Source organism: Cervus canadensis, chromosome 32, assembly GCF_019320065.1.
Source record: "Cervus canadensis isolate Bull #8, Minnesota chromosome 32, ASM1932006v1, whole genome shotgun sequence".
Classification (NCBI taxonomy): domain Eukaryota; kingdom Metazoa; phylum Chordata; class Mammalia; order Artiodactyla; family Cervidae; genus Cervus; species Cervus canadensis.
In genome coordinates this window covers 34653626-34674110 of record NC_057417.1, presented here as the reverse complement: position 1 = coordinate 34674110, position 20485 = coordinate 34653626, and the positions used below count along the sequence as shown (strand labels likewise).

The following is a 20485-nucleotide window of genomic DNA, read 5'->3' as shown; positions in this document are numbered from 1 at the left end:
CTGGCCCAGGCCACCGGGGGCCACGTCTCTGCTCCCACACCTTACTCTTTCTTTTCCTCCTGGGAAGCGCCCCTTGTGGCTTCTGAGCTGAACCAGCAGAAGGAGGGTCGGGCTCAGGCGGAGCTGGCCCCGGGGACTCCTTCTCCTGCAGGTCAGGGCTCCGGGGGTCCTGCCTGCTGCTCCTGTGTCCACCCTGCCCCAGGCTTGGTCCTTCGGCCTGAGCTCCTTCTCACCCCTCCCTCTTAGACCCGACCTCTGCCCCGGACCCCTCTCCTTGGTACCAGTGTGGGGACCCACCCCAGGCCCCAGGTTTGAATATGGGTCGCAGTGCTGGGCAGCCATGCAATCAAGGGTGAGTCGCTTAACCTCTCTGCTCTTCATCCATAGGACAGGGTGATGGCGGCTGCTTGGGGTTCTTTGAAGTGAATGAGGCCCCGAGGGGCACCCACCTGTGCCTCCCCGTCCTCCCCTCCCCGGGGATGTCCGCATTCTGTACATGTGGGCACACACCATTCTGTGCGGATATGTCCCCCTGATGTGGGGCCTGCGGCCCGCCCTCCCCACCCACCCCCCCCGCCCCCCGGTGACTCAGCGCCTCCCTCCCCAGCTCCGCCTGCTGAGCTGGGACTCCAGCAGCTGCCGTGGACCCAGGGCTAGGGCTGCAGGAGGGCAGGGTCCAGGGACGGAGGCTGCTGCCCAGGCTGGGGTGACGGCAGCTGTGGGGGTGATGGGAGAGGAGGGGAGTCGGGAAGGAGTGGGGTTTGGGGCCGGGGGAGCTTGGGCAGGGCAGCCAGTGCGGAAACCAGCAGGCAGAGTTTTCTCGTGGGGATTTGACAGGGAGGGACGTGGCCCAGAGCTCAGGAGATGTGTCTCTACCAGTCGGATGTGTGGGCAAGAGGACAGGACGGGGGGATGCGTTCGCTGAGCGCTGACTGTGTGCCGGTCCTCTCTGCACCTGAGGTCAGTTCCCACGGCCCCCGAGTGACCACCCCTGGGAAAGGCGTGTGGAGAGTGGTTGACAGTCCTGAAAATATGGCGGTTCAAATGAGGTAGAAGTTTGTTTATTGTTCCAACCCAGAGGTCCGTGGCCCAGGGCTGGTTGGGCAGCTCTATAACCTGTGGCTTCTGTCTCTGGAACCAGAGTGGCTGCTCCAGTTCCCACCATCCCATCTGCATCCCGAGTGGGCAAGGTGCATGCCCATTCCTTGTAAGGGAGTGATTCAGCAGCGGTGCACTTCAGCCCCACTCACAGCCTACTGGCTAGACCTTAGGCCACGCCTAGCTGCAAGGGAGACTGGCAACCACAGTCTTTACTGGATCCAGTAGCAAAGGAAGAGAAAGATAGAAACTGGTGACCACAGAGAGCGTGGTCACACACTCCTCCTGGCCGTCCTGTGGCCTGTGGGGAGAAGTGGGTGCAGGGGCACCCTCAGCCGGCCTGGCTGGTGAGCGGGGCAGGGGCCGGCATGTGACGGATTCACCCCAGGGCCGCACTGGTCTGGGCAGGAAGCTTGCCGTTACTGAAAGTTACGGGTCAAGAGGAGGTCTTGTACATTTTAAATACGGTGGCCAAGGGTGGCACCCCTGCCACCCTACCGAGAGGGTGACTCTGTGATGTAGCGTCCAGTCGAGAGACGCTTCTGAGAGTAAAAAGACGATATTAATAATTACACGGAAACGGGGGGAAACCTGGGTGTGTGGTCACCCTGTGTAGAGACAGATCAACTTGCCCGTTTCCTGTGCAGGGACAGTGAGGCCCCAGCCCTGGTTGGTGGCAGAGGGTCTCGGCCACGCCCCCGTTTCAGCCCCGCCCCAGGACATCAGCCTCTCTAAGCCTGGGTTTCAGCGCTGCAGGGGTGGGGTGTCCCCGAGGCAGGAGAAGCAGGGAGCGTGCAGTTCTGAGTTTCGGGCTCCCGGAGCTGTCCAGCGTCCTGACCAGCTGAGCGTCGGCGCGGGGTGCGGCTCCGACTGCACTGAGCGGCCGTCACTCGCTGCCCCGGCCCCCATGACCCAGTAAGCCAGGGGACGTTGGTCTGACCTCTCCTGTGCCCTTTTGTCTCGCTCTGGACTCGCTGGAGCGTGACACACACACAGGAAAGCTCCATAAACTTTCACGAACGAGGCACACTCGTGTCCCCAGGACCCAGATCAAGGGCATCACTGCCCTCTGAGGCTCGCCTCACGTCCCTTCCAGTCACCACCCCGAGGGCGGCCACTCGCCGTCTGCGTTCGTAATTCGGGGAATGGCTCCCTGCACAGCCGCGTGTGGGGACACGCGTCACGCCGTCGGGTGATCGGGGCCTGCGTGCCCTGGCGCCGTGTTCTCGTCGCTGGGCCCCGGGCGGCGTCCAGTCAGTGCTGCTGTGAGCGTCTGCGTCCCTCTGTACCTGCGGGTGCGCGTTTTTTCGGGGCTCATCTGCGTCTTGTCTGTCCGTTTCCAGAGCCACGCCCTCCCTCTTTCCGTGACTGTTGCAGCTTCCTCTCTGCTCCCTGCACCCACTGTTCCCAGCAGTAGTTCCTTCTCCATCTGCAGCCAGAGCGGTCCTGCCTCCTCCCTTCTGACCCTTCCTTGGCTCCCCAGTGCCCCGGTCTGATCACAGCTCCCAGCAGGTCTGTCCCAATGGGTCCTCTCACCGTACGCCACCCCCTTCCCGGTTCCAGCCTCCCGGCCCCCGCATGTCCTCACAGGCCCTGCCCCTCTCTCCCTTCCACCCACCCAGGGCTCTGCAGGGGCAGACTGTCTCCTCAACCTCTGAGGCCCCTGGCCAAGACCTGGACCCGGGACTGACCCTCCGCAGTGGGCTCCCCACAGCGCTCAGTCCCGTCTTGCTCAGGCCGGTCAGAGTTCTGTCTTCCCCACCTCGGTCTGCATCCCAGTTGGCCCAGCATCTGGCCCGTGGTGGGGCGGGGGGCTCACTCGCCCTTTGTCTGGAGGTGGGTGGGCAGGGTGGGAGCGACGGGCCCCATCGAGGGGCAGGGGCCGAATTGGCTGGGCGGCTGCGCATGCCAAGTGCAGCAGAGCCCGGAGCCCTGCCGTCAACCTGAAAACGGAAGGCACCGCAGGGCCCCGAGGATGCTTCTTAAATGGGGGAGGCGATAAGCAGTGAGATGGGGATGGAGCAGACCCCGGGGTCAGGCGGCACCTGCACCCTCGCCCCAGAGGCCTGCTCGCCCCGCGCCGGCTCCGGCTCCTCCTTCCCAGCACCGCTGCTCCGGCCTGGAGCTGCCAGGAGAGGTCACTTGTCTCCTTCCTGGTTCCCCTTGTCACGAGGAAGCCCTCACTGGGACGTGGCCTGGGACCACCACCCACCCTCTGCTGGGAGCAGAAGGTGGGGACCAGCCAGGGTTCCAAGTCTCCAGCCTGTACCCACTTTAATTCCTCCAGCTCCCCTCGAGGCCCGCCCAGCCTCGGGAGAGGGGCAGCCAGCCAGACCCCCGACCAGCCTCAGGTGCAGAGAGTGCCCTGAGGTCATGGGCGGGGGCGGGCTGGGCAGCCACGCGCTGTGACCCCGCCGGGCCCGTGGGGCCGCTGGGGACCAGACCGCCCTCTGCCTGGCCTCATGAGCTAGCAGTGTGCCCAGCGTGGATCCGGAGACCCCTGCAGCCCCGCCTGCTGCAGCATCGCGGGCCCTGAGACCGCCTCTCCCTTCCTGGGCTGGGTCCGCCCCCCCGCGGGCCCACTCCCCATCTCAGTACTTGGGCCTCCCTCTCTCAGAACCAGCTGTCGGGATTTCTGTGTGTTTAGTGAACTGGGGCATCCTTGCATTATTATCTGAAGGACGGACGACTGGATGCTGACACTTGGCTTGGACTTGGGCCCCGCGCGCCCAGACGGTCCAGTGGGCAGCCCACACCGTCCACCGGGTCCAGCTCCCAGCCCGGCCGCCTGCTCTTGTGGTGCTTCAGTTTCCTCTTCTCAGAATGAGGCCCGTCATTGCGCTGCTGCGCTTAAGAGCGCTTACATGAACGGGTGTCAGCGCTTGTGATGCCAGACGCCGGGAGCAGTGAGGTGCGGGCCTGTAACTGGTTCTCCCAGCCCTGGGGGGCAGCTGCTGGCTTTCTGACACGGAAGCAGTGACGCAGAGATTCCACGGCTTGCCCAGGGCCCTTGTCTGGCGAGCGGCAGCTTGTTTGCAGAGCCCGAGGGCTCAGCCCTCCTGCTCACCCCATTCGGCCAGGAGGTGCAGGCAGAAGGGAACCAGCTCCACGACTGACCCCTCTCTCGACTTCGGCCTGGACTCCCGGCCCTGGGGCTGTGACAGGGCCTGACGTTCGGGGTGCGGGCCCAGAGGAGCCCCCAGGAGAGGGTCAGGACGGCCAGGCCCTTTTCCTGCTTCTGCCGTGACCTTGCTGTGACCTTGCCGCGTGACCCGGGGAGAATTCCTCGCCCTCTCTGAGCCTCAGAGAGCAGAGGCCAGAGCGGGGAGGCTCTCTCGGAGAGAATCCTCAGGCTGGCTGGGAGGGCACCTCGCTGGACGGCTCACCCGTGCAGACTGCCTGGCGCGTAGTAGGGGCTTCGCTCTGTCGACCGGGCGGGAGAGGCTGCGGTGTCAGTGCCATCGCCGTGAGGCGAGTACGCGGCCTCTCCCGGGAGCCGCCGCCGGGAGCGTTACGCACCTGTCCGTGCGGTCGAGTGTAACCAGCACACGTTAACCAGCGCCTGGTGAGGCCGGGCCTGGCCGGAGAGACCCCGGGTGGACGCGGGCCTCCGAGAGGCGCGTGCCCCTGCGTCCTCAGGCAGCAGGGTGGCTCCGTCCGCCGGGGGTCGTGACGCCTGTGACGCCGGCAGCCCCGGATGGACGGCGGGGAGGTTCGGGCTCCAGCCAGCCCTGCGGCCTCGCCTCCCCGTGGTCCTGAGCCCCGACACTGGGCTGGGGGAGCCCTTGCGTCACGCATCGACGGCGTGGCATCAGGACTGACGGCGACGTCAGGCGTCGACGGCCTCGCCTGAACTCCAGGGATCAAGCTCAGGGCTGGTGCATCACCCTTGACTCAACGACCGTGAAGCCGACAGCCTTGTCCTGACTTGAGACTGGCCTGGTCCTTGGGGCCTGGAAACAACGTGCGGACCAGAGCGAGCCCCCGTGAAGCCAGGAGGCCCTCGGAACAAATACAGACCCCGGGGCCTCGCGCGACTTCCTGAGTGGGGACCAGAGCCCGGCCCTGGGGCGGGGGTGGTGGTCTGCGTGGTTGAAGCTCACGAGTGGCTCCGCCGGGTTTCCTGGTCTGGAGACCGTCGCTCCAGCCGCCCCCTCCAGCCCGAGTGCCCGCGCCGACGCCCGCCTGTCCGAGCACTCCTCAGGTGACGGGGAGCTCAGTCTCACACAGCGGTCCATTCCTTTTCAAAACACTTTAAAATCTGTTGTAAAATATTTAAGCTGTCTCAAATATTTAAGAAATCTCTAATAAATATTTCACTAATTATAAAATATTTAACGCCACCCGAGGTATGAAGAATGATAGTGTGAGTGCCTGAAAGGGCTCCTCTCCAGCGTGAAAGTAACCCGGTCCCCTGCCGCGTCCGGGGACACCCTGGAGGGGACAGAGGGCATTCCGGTGCCCCGCCACCCCCACCCCCGAGGCCACAGCCCCCGTGCAGCCCTCTCGGACCCTGCCCCCGTCCGGCTTTCCTCCTGAGGCTCTGGTGGTGGTAGAACACGCAGAACGTGAAGTCACCGTCGCAGAGTGCAGGCCGGGGGCCCTGAGCATGTTCGTGCCGCGCGCTGTCACCCCACAGACACCCGCCGTCACCCCTGGGACCCATCCTGCCCGCCTCCATCTGAAGCTAAGTCCTTCTCCACGTTCTGTGCTGACATCCTCCTGCAGGCTTTTGCTTGCGCTCTTTATGAGCCCCTCGTGACACACGGGGAGTTTTGGAGCCTCAGGTCTGCATCCCCCGTTGTGGGCGACTGCGCCCCACCTCTGGGGCTTGTGTGAGTGGCGTCCTGCGTGTGTGCGGCTGGGCGTGGGCGTGCAGAGCACCGAGTGATGGGATCGGGGTGTGAGGTCAGCTTAGGGATGAGCCATCCTGTGGTCTGCGTCGTTCTCGCAGACTCTGACCTGAGCACAGCTGCTGTGCCCTGCGCCTGTGAGGTACTGAGTGAGTGCCTTGTGCTCAGTAAGTACTGAGTGAGCCAGCGAGCAACTGCGGAAGAGGTCTGTCCCCGCGACGGAGCGGGGAGTCTCCAAGGCTGCCCGCCAGGGTGTCCCCTCCACCTCAGTGGCCGAGGCGTGCAGCCGTGGTCTTCCTCCCTGGAGCAGTGGGGATGACGGAGACAAGGCCTTTTAACCTGGTGGGGGGATCTCCTTAGGCTCAAGGCCAGGTAACGGGCTGAGTCTTCCCTATGCCTCTTGCGACCTTCCAGCAGTGACCAAAGGCCTCAGGGCGGCCGTGGGCTGCCCTGGCTCCTCCTGGCGGGAGGCTCTGGCCGTGTCCGCGTGCCCTGCCTCTAGCCCCTGGACTTGAGAGGGCCATGGGTGACCTCTCCCCCTGTCCGTGGGGTCTGCGCTCAGTCCTCCCCACGCTTGGCCGTCGGCAGGAAGCAGCACCCCTCTGCCCGGTCCTCCTCTGGACCATGAGCTGGGGGGGCGGGGCAGACTCAGGTGCCAAGCGCCCTGGCCTCCGCCATCTGCACGCCCAGCCCCACGCGGAGGGACAGGCTCACCTCTGGGCACAAGCGTGGGTGGGAACGGGAGACCCCGCGCCTGCCCGAGCATCTCCGTGAGCAGCGGTGTCTCCCAGTCCCGGTCTTGCCCCTGCAGCTGTAGGGATGTTTGCTGTGTTAGGGGTTGACGTTTTCATAGATTGCCGAGGACTGACAGAGCCGGCCGGGGGCAGAGGGGCAGCTCTGTCTGCCGCGGACCCTCACACCAGACGCCACCCCCCTCGATCCCTAGCTTCTCCACACTTGCCAGGAGCCGCTGTCAGCTGGCGGCTCTTCCCAGACCGGACGCATCCCTGGCGGCCTGGCTGAGGGCCGTGCCCAGGAAGGACACGGCTTCCTTCCATGGGTGCTGTCGCCAGAGTGGAGTCGGGCCCCCTGCTTCAAGGGGTGCGGAGAGACCCCCTGGGGCTGGGGGGCGGTCAGCTCCCAGGGCAGGGAGGTCTAGGGACACCGTCTGCTGTAAGGGCCGCGCCTCGCCTCCCCCATGAATCGCGATTTCCCCTCAGTCACGGGGCGGGCTGAGAGGGCTTGTGCCTTCCTCTTGCTGGTGTCTCTGGGCCCATGTGACATCCATCTGTCCTCACGGATGGCGCAGAGGCCCGCTAGGGTGTGACCCTGACCTCACCGAGGGGCTGGGTCTCCCTCCCAGGCCCCTGCGCAGCCCTCCCCGCACCGCCCTGGGCCCCTGGAGGCCAGGGCAGGACTTCCCCGAGCGAGGCGCCAGTCCTGAAGTTTCTCAGCTGAGGTCTCCCTGCTGCTCACCTGCGCTGAGCAGACCTGACTCCTGCAAACCCGGAATGCACAGAAGACAGGTCAGGTGACGCTTCCCGTGACGAGACGGCCGTGCACCCTGCAAACGGGCCTGTGGGACTTCTCTGCGCGGCTCTCCGGGGCGGCTGGGCTCACAGAACCAGGAGGCTGGAGTGAGATGGGCCCCAGACCGCAAACTGTGAAGATGGCCCCGGAGAGAAGCCCCACAGGGATGTCACCCATGAACAGTAGATCAATAATCCTCGGTAAGTCACAGGCAAATTCAATTCCACAGAATATCAGGCAGAGACTCTGCCATGATTATGTAGGATTTATTGAAAGAATTCAAAGATGGCTTAATAGTAGAGAGAGCTATGAATGTGATACATAGTGCTAGCAGGTAAGTCATAATGCCGTGGGAATGAATGACAAGAGGCCTGTGATGAAACCCAGCACCAGTGTTTTAAAGTAACCGCTGAAAACGGAGCCAGAGGGGGAACTTCTTGCCACAGTGAAGCGTCTGCGTCTCAGTTCCACAGCCAGTGTCATCCAGGTGACCGAGACTCGAGTCCAACTCAGAAACTTCTATTAAAAAATATCCAGCAGTGTGCCCTTTATCATTGTCCAGATATTCTTGATGTAGCAATAAGACATGAAACAGAATTAAATGGGATACGAGAAAGAATTGGAATTATTTGCAGACAATGTTATTTGAGAGCTTAGAAACCCAAGAGAACCAAGTGAAAAAATATGAGAACTTGGCGGAGGTGCTGGGCTGAGCAGAACGCAGACGTACACGGATCAATAATTTTCTTCTGTACCAGCGGCACCTGGTTGGGTAACATAATGAAGTAAACAGTTCCCAGTCACAGTGGCAACAAAGAAACCCTCCCCGAATCCCTAGGAACGCATTTACAAGAAAAAAGTAGGATTATTAGGAAGAACTCTAAAGTTTTCCTGAGAGATGCCGGGGGAAACAGCAGTAGTGTCGTGAGCCACGCTGGAACACCGTCAACCTGGAGGCTCTGCCAGAGTCAATTTACGGGTTCGTGCAGCCCCGTCCGGACCTTGGTGGCGTGTTCTGAAGGGTGGGATGAGATGGTTCTAAAAGGTTTACCTCGAAGAGTGTGCACAGGATTCTCCCCCTGCACGCGGAAGCTGCTGACAGGTGCAGTGATTTATGTTGTTTTTGGCTGAGCCTGGCTGATGCGTGCCGTGTTGTGTGGGTCTTTGCCGCAGAGCAGCGATTCACATACACGAGTGTGTGCGTCTGTGTCTTCCCTTCCGCCGTGGTTTATCACACAGTGTGGGCGCGCCCCAGCTGGCACAGGAGGACCTTGCATTTGCCCGTCCTGTGGATCGGTGCCCGGCCCGAGGCTGCCCGCGAGGAGCTGGCCACGCAGCAGGGGCTGGGCACACGAGCCCACGGAGCTCCATCTGCCGCGCGTGTTGCCGCGTGAACCGTCACCACCACCCCGCCCCGCCCGTGGAAAACTGTCCGCCCGCGAAGCCGGTCGCTGGGCCACAGCGCGTGGACCGCCGCGCGCTGCGTGTGGCTTGCGTCCGCTCCCCCGACTCCTGCTCCAGGCCGCCCGCCAGCCCGCCTCGGCAGCCGCTCGCCTGTCTGTCCGCTGAGCCTGTTTCACGAACGCTCAGCGGCGTCTCGGGCTCGCGGGCACAGGTGAGGGCTGTCACGCGGCGTTCGTCCTTCCGTCGGGCGCCGCCCGTGTCGCTGCAGACGGCGCTCCCTCCGCCTCCTGTGGTTGAGCAGGACTGCGTTGTGCATGTGTACTCCGTCTTTATCCTCTCCTCTCTGACGGGCGTTTAGGCTGTCCCCACGTCTTGCCTGTTGTGAACACTGGTGCAGTGAACACTGGGGTCTCTGTCTGAACTAGTTTTTCTCTGCATACACCCCCAGGAGCGGGATCGCACGGTAGTTCCGGGTTTCGTTTTTTGAAGAACCTCCAGACTGTTCTCCATAGTGAATGCACCCCGTTTGCATCCTCACCAACCGTGTAGGAGGGTTCCCTTCCCTCCACACCTGTCACTTGTAGACTTTGATGATGGCCGTTCTGACCAGTGGAGAAAGTGATTTAAACAGTGTGTGCACGTGTGGGAACAGGAGTCCCCAGAGGCCACCTCAGAGAGTGACCTCGGGACAGCTCACTGCGCAAATGGGGGTAATCTGCAAATGAAAGGGGCCCCACAAGAACTCCTCCGGGAGAGAGGAGAGTGGGGGGCGTCCCGGGGCGAGTGGCATGTCCTCTGGTGATGGGGGCTCCCATGGGCTCAGAGCATTGCCTGCTCTGTGCCGGGCAGACACAGGGACCTGGCCCTGCTGGCCACGGGCTTTCTGCCTGGGATCTGACAGGTGGGGAGACGGGGGATCTGGTCCTGGTGGTGTGGGGTCATGGTGGGGCAAGCCCCAGCAACTTTTTGGGCATTACCCAGGGGAGACCCCAGCCCCAGCCCGGAGTCTGAATGGAGGACGCTTGGCTGCGGAGGGTTGGGGTGGGCGGAGGGGTGTTCCAGGCAGAGGAGACAGTGTCTTGGGGAAAGTGTGAGATGAATTGGTCACCGCCTCATAGGTCAACAGGAAGGGTGCGGGGGGTGGGCAGGGCCTGATCGGCTGTGGGGGAGGGGGACGGGCTTGAGCAGCCCCCCGGGATGGGGGCTGAGTCCTGACGCCCCCACTGTGCCTGCAGTGGGGGAAGGGCGGGTGAGGTTTGACCCTTCTGTGTGCCCGAGTCCTTCTCTGCTGCAGGCAAGTTGCATGGATGGATGCAGAGGTAGGGATGCTCAGACAGGTGGGTGTCTGGTCCCAGGAGGGCCCGCGGTCCCCACGGGCGGAGCAGCCCAGCAAGAACCATGCCGTGTCTGTGGTGATGCACGCACGCACGTGAGCACAGGTGTCTGTGGTCACACACGCATGTGAGCCGAGTGTGTCTGATGATGCACGCACGTGAGCCGATGACGCATGCACATGACCACTAGTGGGGACACGCACATGAGCATCTGTCGTGACACGCACATGAACGTGTGACGCACGCATGTGAGCCGAGTGTGTCTGTGGTGACGCACGAGTGTGTGCACTGGCCCAGGCCTGGCTGTGGGTGGCGTCCCCTCTGGAAGCTGCGGCCATGGGTGCAATGAGACCAGGCAGCTTCCAGGTTTGTTTTCTAAGCTCAGACCCGGCGGGGCCGGTGGCCGCTCGGAGTGGGGCTGGAGCACGGGCCTGATGTGTCTGGGGGGTTTCTTGGCGTGTGCGGGGCAGCTGATGGCGGGAGCCTCCTGGAAGGACGCGGCCTCTGGGGACTCGGTGGCGCAGGTTGCAGGGAAACGCGTCCTCAGACGCCCGTCCGCCGGCTCCCTGGGAGCAGCCTGGGTTGCCGGGCGGTGTGAACAGCTCTTGCGATTCCCACATGGACCCCCCGCTGCCGAGCGCCGTGCGGACCTGTGCTGGCTGCCGAGACTAGCCTGGGCTCTGCAGACGCGTCCTGATTGTGACGCTGCACATGCTCTTAGACCGACTTTATTTCCCATACTAATTTAGCATTTGAGGGCTAATTGTTCATTTATAACCTCTGCTCCAAAACCGTGCCCCAAATCTTTAAAACAATTAATCGTGGCCAGGAAGGATGCTCTGATGAATAATCACAGCCCAGCAAAGTGAGGCAGGGCCCGCGTGTGCAGAGGTGTGACTGCGTGAACAGGGTCCTGGGGCCGCGGAGCACAGGGGGCCCTGGGCCCTCCCCACGGCTTGAGTGGCAGCCCTGCCCCCTGCCAGGCTGGGCTCAGGGCTCAGGGCATTGGAAGGGCCCTGGTTCAGGGTCCACCAGCAGGAGCAGAAGAGACGATCTCAGCGTCCAGGCTCGGACCGGCCAGCCCTCAGAACGAGAGATTCGGGTCCGACTGAAGACAGAACTTCCTGGCGCCAGGGCCCTGGGGCTGTGAGCGGAACAGGGCCTGGCGGGCACCCCCACCCTTCCCTGGAGAGGGTCTTGCGTCAGCCCCCCCTCCGGAGGCCATCCAGCTACCATCGCCTACGTCCTGCCAGCACCAAGCAGGAAACCATTGCAAAGTGATTTCTCCCTCCAACGATGCCGTACATCATGTTTTTTAATTTAAAAAGATGCCCAGTGGAAGCATAACAGACCATGAAATGTTTGGGTCCCTAATTAACTCCTGAGCCTCCTGAGTGGGGGCCTGGCGGGGCGGGGGGTGATGGAGCGGGTGAGGGGGGAGTGGGCAGGACTCCAGCCCCCAGCCTCCTGCTCAGGCACCTCCCCCGTCCCCTGGAGCCGCCGCCCTCCCTGGGCCCCGGGGACCCTCACACAGCGGCGGAGCGCGCTGTGCTCCTGCCCCCGCTCTGGGAGGGCCCGCGCCCCTGCGCCGACGCCTTTCCTGCCCTGAGCCCGCGCCCCTGCGTCCAGTTGTGTGACGCTGACACCTGCCTCCCCGCAGACGGGAGAAGCAGGCTGCTACACAGTAGGCACTTGACGCGTGCAGGGTCCTGGAGGAAGGAAGAGGGCACGCCTGCACATGTGCTGGGCGCCAAGCCTCCGAGTGGGCAGGGTGAGGCCTGAGGGCGCCTGGCCCGCACCGGCTCCATCCCTGAGGATGGAGGGCAGGGGTGAGCCCGTCCCCCCGGAGGACGAGGCCGCGGGCAGCCGAGGTCAGGGGCTCACGGACCCAACCCGTGGCCAGCTCCTGAGGCGCCAGCCCCGCTGAGTCAGCGCCGCTGGGCCACCCGCGCCAGTCTCCGTGGGCACCCAGGGGGGCAGGGGGCGGGCGGCTCGCTGACACGCTGCCCAGGGCTCCTCCCTGTCTGCAGGCGGGCAGCTGCAGGGAGACCAGGGCGCAGAGAGCACCCCACGCCGCACCCCACGCGGGACGCCTCCGGTCACACACAGAGGAGCCAGCAGGCTCAGCGAGGCCGGGTGACCGCCCAGGGTCACAGCCGGAGCGCGGCGCGGCCAGCGTGCCAGTCCCAGCCTGGGAACCTGTGGTCGCTGCTGGCTCGGCGCCCTTTCTCGCGGGCAGGCCCCATGGCTGGTCTGGGTCACGCTGTCTGCCTTGTGCCCCCCACGACCCGTCTCTCTGCGGCAGCGCCAGGCTGCGGAGACCAGCAGACGTCAGCTGTAAACGTGATCTGTCGGCAGAGCCCGGGCACGGCAGGTGGCCGTGGGTACGTGACTCCCGCGCCTGGGCCTCAGCCTGCGCGGCCCTCCGGAGGCGTCAAGTCCTCGCCTCTCGGGCGGCGGGCTCCTTGGCCAGCCCGGCCCTTGTCCGCGCCCCGTGTCTTATAAACAGGTGCTTCTGTCCCCGCACAGCGCCCGTGATTATGCAAATCCAGTCATAAGAAGTTTAAAAGCCTGGAACCGCCACATTTCTTCACTTCATTAGCAGCGACCCAGGCTGTAGTGCTGACGTGAAGGAGCAAACGCAATGCCGGGCTCGGCTCAGCGACCCCGCCGGGCCTCCTCGGGGACGGGGCTCTGGGGGGCCTGCTGTCCCTTCTCCCCTGGGCCCGGAGGGCGTGGTGGCCGTGCCGTCCCCTCACCTGCAGGACCGTGGTGAGGCCTGCGGGCCCGACGGCCGTGACGGTGACTCGTGCCGGGGGCTGTGTCCTCCTGGGCACAGGACGGGCACGTCACACACGCGCTCCTGGCCGTGCCGGGACTCAGGCCAGGGTGGCCCTCGGGCGTAGGGGCAGCTCCCGCTGGCCCCGTGAACAGAGCAGCTTGTGCTGTGAGCTGGGCGCCCCTCCCCCATGTCTCAGATGAGGAAACAGCGCACCTGCCCGGCCAGGCGCCCCCCACGCGCTGGGCACAGCGCTGGGCCTGGCGCATCATGGCGGGGTCTGGATGCTTCCCTCTGGAGTTCACATCCCGGCCAGGGAGGACATTCATCTAAAAAATGAATCAAGAGGACAAGGAGCCCGTCAGGAGACAGTGGCGGGCAGAGAGGAAGGGGTGACGGACAGTCAGGAGCTGGTTCAGAGGGGAGGCCGCTGGCCTGGGGTTCCCCCGCCCCGAGAGGAGGGGCCTCTTCTGATGAGCAGCAGGACACGCCCTCTGGCGGAGCGGTTGTGCTGGGGCAGCTGGAGGGCAGAGGTGCTGGGCAGGCCCTGGCAGGTCCGTGTGGGGGGCCTGGGTCTTGCTCCCCTTGCAGCCTGGGGAAGGGTGGCTGTCCTTCGGGGTGGGGACGGCGGGGTCCCGTGAGGCTCTCCCGGTCCCTGGGCTGTTGGGAGGTGGAGTGTGGGTGCCAGCAGACCGGAAGGGGCAGTGGGCTTCATCGCCACAAGGGAAGGGGCTGGCTTGGCCTGGGGGGTGCACAGTGGGCGTGGCGGGAAGCGGGGATTGCGGCTGGGAGTGGTGTGGGCACTGCAGTCGTGGGCCTGGGCGCATGCGGCCCGGAGGGGGGACCTGAGGACAGAACTTGGTTCCTGCACAAGGAGCGCGGGCCAGGATGTGCCCCATCGGGAGTCTGAGCTTGAAGGGAAGCAGCTGTGTCTGAGTCTGGGGCCCAGGGCAGGGAGGGCAGCAGGTCAAGTACACGGAGGAGCACTGTGACTGCTGGGGGGGAGAGAGCACCAGGGGGGCTGGGGGACAGTGAGGGGTCAGGGCGGGGGGCGGGGCCACCGGGGCTGCCTCCTGCAAGGACAGGGAGGCGCCCCTCTGAGCAGCAGGTGGCCTGGGAGGCGGAGGCCGGACGCTGCCTGGAGGGTCGGGGAGGCATGGAACCGCTGACAGCCCTGGGAAGGAAGGCAGGGGAGGGGGTGCGGCCTGAGGCTGTCCAGTCCTGCTGTCTCCCTGAGGAAGGTTCTAGAACGTGTCCAACAGCATCACTGCCCAGCCGCGTTGCTAGCACCCCGCCCCACCTGAGACCGTGGCCATCTTGTCGGGCGAGGCGCGGGTAGCCCTCTGCCCTGGTGCGGTCGGCGGGCGCTGCGAGGGGCCGGGGTGGGAGGTGGGCCCACGTCAGAGGTGCAGGGGACATGGGGACCCCGGAGAGGCCGAGGGCCGGCCGGGCAGGGTGAGGCCCCTGCTCCACCCGGGCCGGGTCCTGAGTCAAGGGTGCAGGGCGGGACAGGTCTCTTGGACCCTTGGGCCCGGGGTATGCGCAGAGACATGGGGCGCCCAGGGGGCAGGGGGTGAGTGGGCGGGGGGCTTGGTGGAACTTTCTGAACCTTCCCAGGTGGACGACCAGCTGCTTCCCGAGGTGCCCCGTCCGCGGGGCTCCCAGGCCCTGGGGGTGGGGTCCGCCCTCCCCCGCCTGCTGAGGTTCAGGATGACGATGCACACGGTGCCCAAGGGGCCCCCCGGGGACGAGGCACCGCTGTCCGCTGCTCACAGGCGACCTTGGCCGCAGCCCTCTGCCCCCGCCCCCTGCCCATGTGCGCGGGCAGCGCTCTGGGGTCCCTCGGAGGCCGCAGTCACGGGGCAGAGGCAGCGCTTGCATGCGGCGGGGGCACGGCCTGCAGATGCCGCCCACACTGTCACCGAGGCACCGCCTCCCCAGCCTGGCTCCCGCTCAGCCGAGGCTCTGGGGGCGGGGGGCTCGGGGGCTCAGGGTGGCTGGACCAGTCACGCCTCCTTGTCACACCTGCCCGCGTGATGGGCGGCCTCCGGGCAGGGGTGCCCGCGGGGCGAGCCTGGTCCCCAGCACAGTTCTTAGACTCTCACAGCCAGGGCAGGAGGCGGTGCGCCCGCCCGGCTGGATCCCAGCTGCCGGCACGCCCTCGGGTGCTGGGGTGAGGCTGCGTCCACCTCCAGGCACGCAGGTCCCAGCGTGTGTGTGCGTGCACACACACACGGCCACCGCACGCCCAGGTGTGCCGAGCATGGGGGTGGCACAGGCTGGGCAGCCCTGAGATAAGGGTTCTTTAGGCCTGTAATCCTCCTTAACTTGACTTTGGGTTATTTTGAGCAAGAGATTAAAAGTGATTATGATCAGGCCGCACCTCCTAGCTGGGCCCGGGGAGCCTGGCGCTCCCGCCCACACCTGCTGCCTGGGCACAGACCCTGCTGCCCGGCCCACTCTGGGCCTCTGGCCACCAGTGCAGCCCCCATCTCAGCATCGGGACGATGGGGCAGGTGCGCGGGGGTGGGTTCCAGGTGGCGGCGACGGCCCCGGGATGCCCCACGGGGTATAGATTTCACATCACGGGACGACCACACGGGGACCTGGGGCTGCTCCCTGAGGGAGGGGGACCCAGCCACCCCCAGGCCGCCCCTCTCCCAGATGCTTCTGGTTGGGCCCAGAGAGGCCCCGAGCTTTCCTGGGGGTCGCATGGCAGCACTGGGCCATGCCAGGACCTTCTCCCGTCCCCACCCCTGCTGACCCTTCCCCTCGCTTTAAATCAGAAAGGCTCTTCTGCAGGAGCAAGCTCAGAACTGTTCTTGATGAAGTTTCTGAAGGGAGAGAAACCATTATTTTTTTCTCCTGATTTAAACCCGCCTCAGTGCGGACTAGTTGCAAACGTCAATATCAGTGAAATACAGTCAGCTGGCTGCCTGCCAGGCCACAGAGCGGTTACATAGGCCGCTGTAAATCCAAACAGTAACAAGCAAACACACCCCCATCCTTCGGTCCTGAGGGAGAAATACGAGGGGCAGAGGGGAGTCCCGGGGAGCAGGACCAACCCAGCGGCCGTCCGGCCACATCTCCCCGCACACGCGGGCTCCGTGGGGTGGGGGTGAGCGTGCGGTTGGGAGGGCCTGCTCTAGAGAAGCTCAGGGGTTGGGGGAGCAGACAGCAAGGTGTTCACAGCCGAGACCCAGGGCTGGGGGGGCGGTCAGGCGGGAGGCATCAGGGCCACAGCGGTGTCTTCAGCTGAGCCGGGGGGCACTCTCCTCCCAGTTCTTACTACCGGGACCCGACTCGGTGGTGACAGCCTCGGGGTCCGCGGTTTGTTGGAGGAAGCAGGCCCAGAGTGCAGCGTCCGCACCTCCCCTGACAGGAGCTCAGGACCCAGGGCGGGGCTCAGAGCCACCCTCCCTGGCACCTGTCACCCCCGTCACTCCTGGCTGAGTGACGGCAGCCTCGCTCCTGGCGTGCCCACCTGTCCAGCTTGGCGCTGGATTCCCACGTGTCAAGGCGTCTGCAGAGGAAGAGGCGGCGGACGCCTGCCCCGGGTCAGGGAACAGCCCCGCTGAGCCCCCCGGGGCCCCTTCCTCATCACTGACACCCTGGACGCGCCTCCACGTCCCGTGGGCTGGGTGCAGGCCTGCACCGGACCTGCGCCCATGGGGAGGCCTGCTGACCCGTCCCCCCTTTCGTCTCCCGCAGGACCGGCTGGACCGATGGGGAAGCAGGCCGTGGCCCCGGCCGGACACGGGTGGACCGAGCGAGGCGGCCGGCCGTGAGGGAGGCGCTCCCCTCGCAGTGCGGGCCATGCGCCCGGGACGCCGCTGAGCAGGCGGGCGCCCTCCCCTCCCGCGCACCCCGCGCCCCGGGCAGGCTGAGCGGGCGGCCCCCGCGGGCGGGTCCCGATGGCCGCGTGCGGGCGGGGGGCTCCGTGGCTGTGGGCCTGCGTGGCGGCCGCCCTGCTACAGGCGGGCGGGCTGGCACACGGCGACTGCTGGCTCATCGAGGGCGACAAGGGCTTCGTGTGGCTGGCCATCTGCAGCCAGAACCAGCCGCCCTACGAGGCCATCCCGCAGCAGATCAACAGCACCATCGTGGACCTGCGGCTCAACGAGAACCGCATCCGCAGCGTGCAGTACGCGGCGCTCAGCCGCTTCGGCAACCTCACGTACCTCAACCTCACCAAGAACGAGATCGGCTACATCGAGGACGGCGCCTTCTCGGGCCAGTTCAACCTGCAGGTGCTGCAGCTCGGCTACAACCGGCTGCGCAACCTGACGGAGGGCGTGCTGCGCGGCCTGGGCAAGCTGGAGTACCTGTACCTGCAGGCCAACCTCATCGAGGCGGTGGCGCCCGGCGCCTTCTGGGAGTGCCCCAACATCGTCAACGTGGACCTGTCCATGAACCGCATCCAGCGCCTGCACAGCGCCACCTTCGCGGGGCTGGCGCGGCTCTCCGTGTGCGAGCTCTACAGCAACCCCTTCTACTGCTCCTGCGAGCTGCTGGGCTTCCTGCGCTGGCTGGCGGCCTTCGCCAACGCCACGCAGGCCCACGACCGCGTGCAGTGCGAGTCCCCGCCCCTCTACTCCGGCTACTTCCTGCTGGGCCAGGGCCGCCACGGCCAGCGCAGCATCCTGGGCAAGCTGCAGTCCGTGTGCACCGACAGCCCGTACGCGGCGGAGACGCTCCCCGTGCCCGGCCGCCCCCCGCCCGGCCGCTCCCCCCCACCGCCCCCAGCGCCGCCCGCGGAGCCCAGCGAGGCCCCCTGCGCCGACGACGAGTGCTTCTCCGGCGACGGCACCACGCCGCTGGTGGCCCTGCCCACGCTGGGCCCGCAGGCCGAGGCCCGCCCGCTCATCAAGGTCAAGCAGCTGACCCAGAACTCGGCCACCATCACGGTGCAGCTGCCCAGCCCGTTCACCCGCATGTACACGCTGGAGCACTTCAACAACAGCAAGTCGTCCACCGTGTCCAGGCTGACGCGGGCCCGGGAGGAGATCCGCCTGACCAACCTGCACGCACTCACCAACTACACCTACTGCGTGGTGTCCAGCAGCTCGGGTCTGCACCACAACCACACCTGCCTCACCATCTGCCTGCCGCAGCCGCCCAGCCCGCCGGGGCCCGTGCCCAGCCCCTCCACAGCCACCCACTACATCATGACCGTCCTGGGCTGCCTCTTCGGCATGGTGCTGGTGCTGGGCGCCGTTTACTACTGCCTGCGGCGGCGAAGGCGGCGGGAGGGCAAGCAGAAGCAGGCGGCCGCAGCGGCCGGGAGCCTCAAGAAGACCATCATCGAGCTCAAGTACGGGCCCGAGCTGGAGGCGCCCGGCCTGGCGCCGCTGTCCCAGGGCCCGCTGCTGGGCCCCGAGGCGGTGACGCGCATCCCGTACCTGCCCGCTGGCCCCGGCGAGGTGGAGCAGTACCAGCTGGCGGAGGGCGGCGGGACACCCAAGGGTAGCAAGGGCGGCTACATGGAGGTGCGCGCAGCAGAGCAGGTGGAGCGCAGGGACGGGGACCCAGGCCGGTCGGGCCCCGACAGCCAGAGCTCGGTGGCCGAGATCTCCACCATCGCCAAGGAGGTGGACAAGGTCAACCAGATCATCAACAACTGCATCGATGCCCTCAAGGCCGAGTCCACCTCCTTCCAGGGCAGCAAGCCGGGGGCCGTGTCCACGGCCGAGCCGCTGGCCGGCAAGCGTGGCTTCCTGGTGCCCACCTACCAGGACGCCTGCGGCCTGCAGCGGCACCACAGCCTGGAGGCCGCCCCCGGGGCCCCACGGGCCAGCTCCTCCTCCAGTGGCTCCGCCCGCAGCCCGCGGCCCTACCGCGCCGAGCCCACCGCGCTGCACGAGGCCAAGTACATCGAGAAGGGCTCGCCCGCGGCCGAGGCCATCCTCACCGTGACGCCTGCAGCCGCTGTGCTGCGGGCCGAGCCCGAGAAGGGCCGGCAGTACGGGGAGCACCGGCACTCGTACCCCGGGCCCCACCCCGCCGAGCCCCCCGCGCCGCCCGCGCCCCCTGAGAGCCTGGGCTGCCGCAAGGCCTCCATCCTGGAGCCGCTGACGCGGCCGCGGCCCCGCGACCTGGCCTACGCGCCGCTGTCGCCGCAGTACCACCACCTGAGCTACGCCTCCAGCCCCGAGTATGCCTGCCGCGCCTCCCGCAGCCTCTGGGGCCGCTTCAGACTGAGCCGGCGGCGGCACCGGGACGCCGGGGAGTGCGTGGCGGCCGGCCACGCGCTGCGGAGGAAGGTGCAGTTCGCCAAGGACGAGGACCTGCACGACATCCTGGACTACTGGAAGGGCGTGTCGGCGCAGCACAAGTCCTGAGCCGGCCCGCGCGGGCGCGCCCGGGCCGCAGAGCGCACGAGGCCACCGCAGCATCCGTAACCCAGAGACTCACGGCGCACGCGCGCACGCACAGAGACCGCAACTGCTGAAGCCCCGGGCTTTGGGGCCAAGTGGGGAGGGGCGCCGGCAGGCCGAACGGGAGGGGCGCGTGGCTGAGCGCGTGCACCTGCCCTGAGACGTTTCCACCGGTGGGAGGGGCCCGTCCACACACACACACACACACACGCGCGCGTGCGCACACACTGTGCACACACACAAGGGACTTCCGAAAACTGTGTCTTAGGGATGGGGGGCGGGGGGGATTTTTTTCATTATCTTTTGATTCTTCTCTGCCTTCTTTCTCTCTCCCTCTCTTTTTTTTTAAAGTTCTCTTTAAAAGACGTAAAACGCTGGACGTGGAGGGGTATGGCCGCCTGGCCCTGCGTGACTCCTCTGTCCGTGGCTTTCTGCGGACTCTATTTAGTCCGTCTCTTTTGTCGCCGCCACCGGCCGGGGCGCCGGGGCGCCGGGGCAGAGCGAACGCAGGCGGCCTCCGGCATGGTCCCGGAGCCCCGCGGGACTCGGGGGCAGGAGGGCTGTGCCTGCAGATGGCGGGGGTGGCGGGGGCCGGCAGTGTGCGTTCCAGCCCTGCCCCCACTATACACTGTCCTCCTGTTGTATAGAGAAATATTTCTATATTTGCAATGTTTGCTGTAAAATGAGAAAGAAAAAAAAAAGACTATGTCTACTAAAAAAAATAATTCTGCAAAGGAAAAAAATTCCAACACTTGTTTGCAGTGGTTTTTCCTCTGGGACTTGGGGCAAGGTGTGCAGTGTGAGTGACCTCTGTTTAGGGGCAGATGAGGCCCTTGGGAGACGGGGCAGCCAGCCCTGGTCTGGGGCGTGGCTTTGAGAGGCGGTGTGGACGAGGCAGAAAGGGTTGAGGGCGCCCGGCACGGGTGGGTAGGTGTGTGTCCGACCCTGCATGTGGCTGGCAGGGTTCGGTGGGAGTGGGGTGAGCTGAAGAGGGCTGGGGCCCCTCCGAAGCCGCTGGACACACAGCTGCAGGGCTGGAGCCCCGAGATCTGGCTGCTGCAGGCCCCTGGAGCCCCTAGCCCCGAGCTGGCCCCTTGGCCCTGCAGCCCC

The 20485-nt window shown here is 65.7% G+C and overlaps 1 protein-coding gene across 6 annotated transcripts in view; it reads left to right on the top strand.

Annotated features, from left to right (window-relative positions):
- The window catches only part of ELFN1 (extracellular leucine rich repeat and fibronectin type III domain containing 1), a 61344-nt gene extending 41114 nt beyond the window's left edge, over nucleotides 1-20230 (top strand). For all 6 annotated transcript variants that reach the window (XM_043456531.1, XM_043456534.1, XM_043456530.1 and 3 more), the window contains one exon: nucleotides 16710-20230. In XM_043456531.1, coding sequence (XP_043312466.1) covers nucleotides 16913-19339 — 2427 coding nt within the window. In that variant the 5' untranslated portion in view covers nucleotides 16710-16912 and the 3' untranslated portion in view covers nucleotides 19340-20230. The remainder of the gene's footprint in view (nucleotides 1-16709) is intronic.
- Nucleotides 20231-20485: the final 255 nt, after the last annotated feature.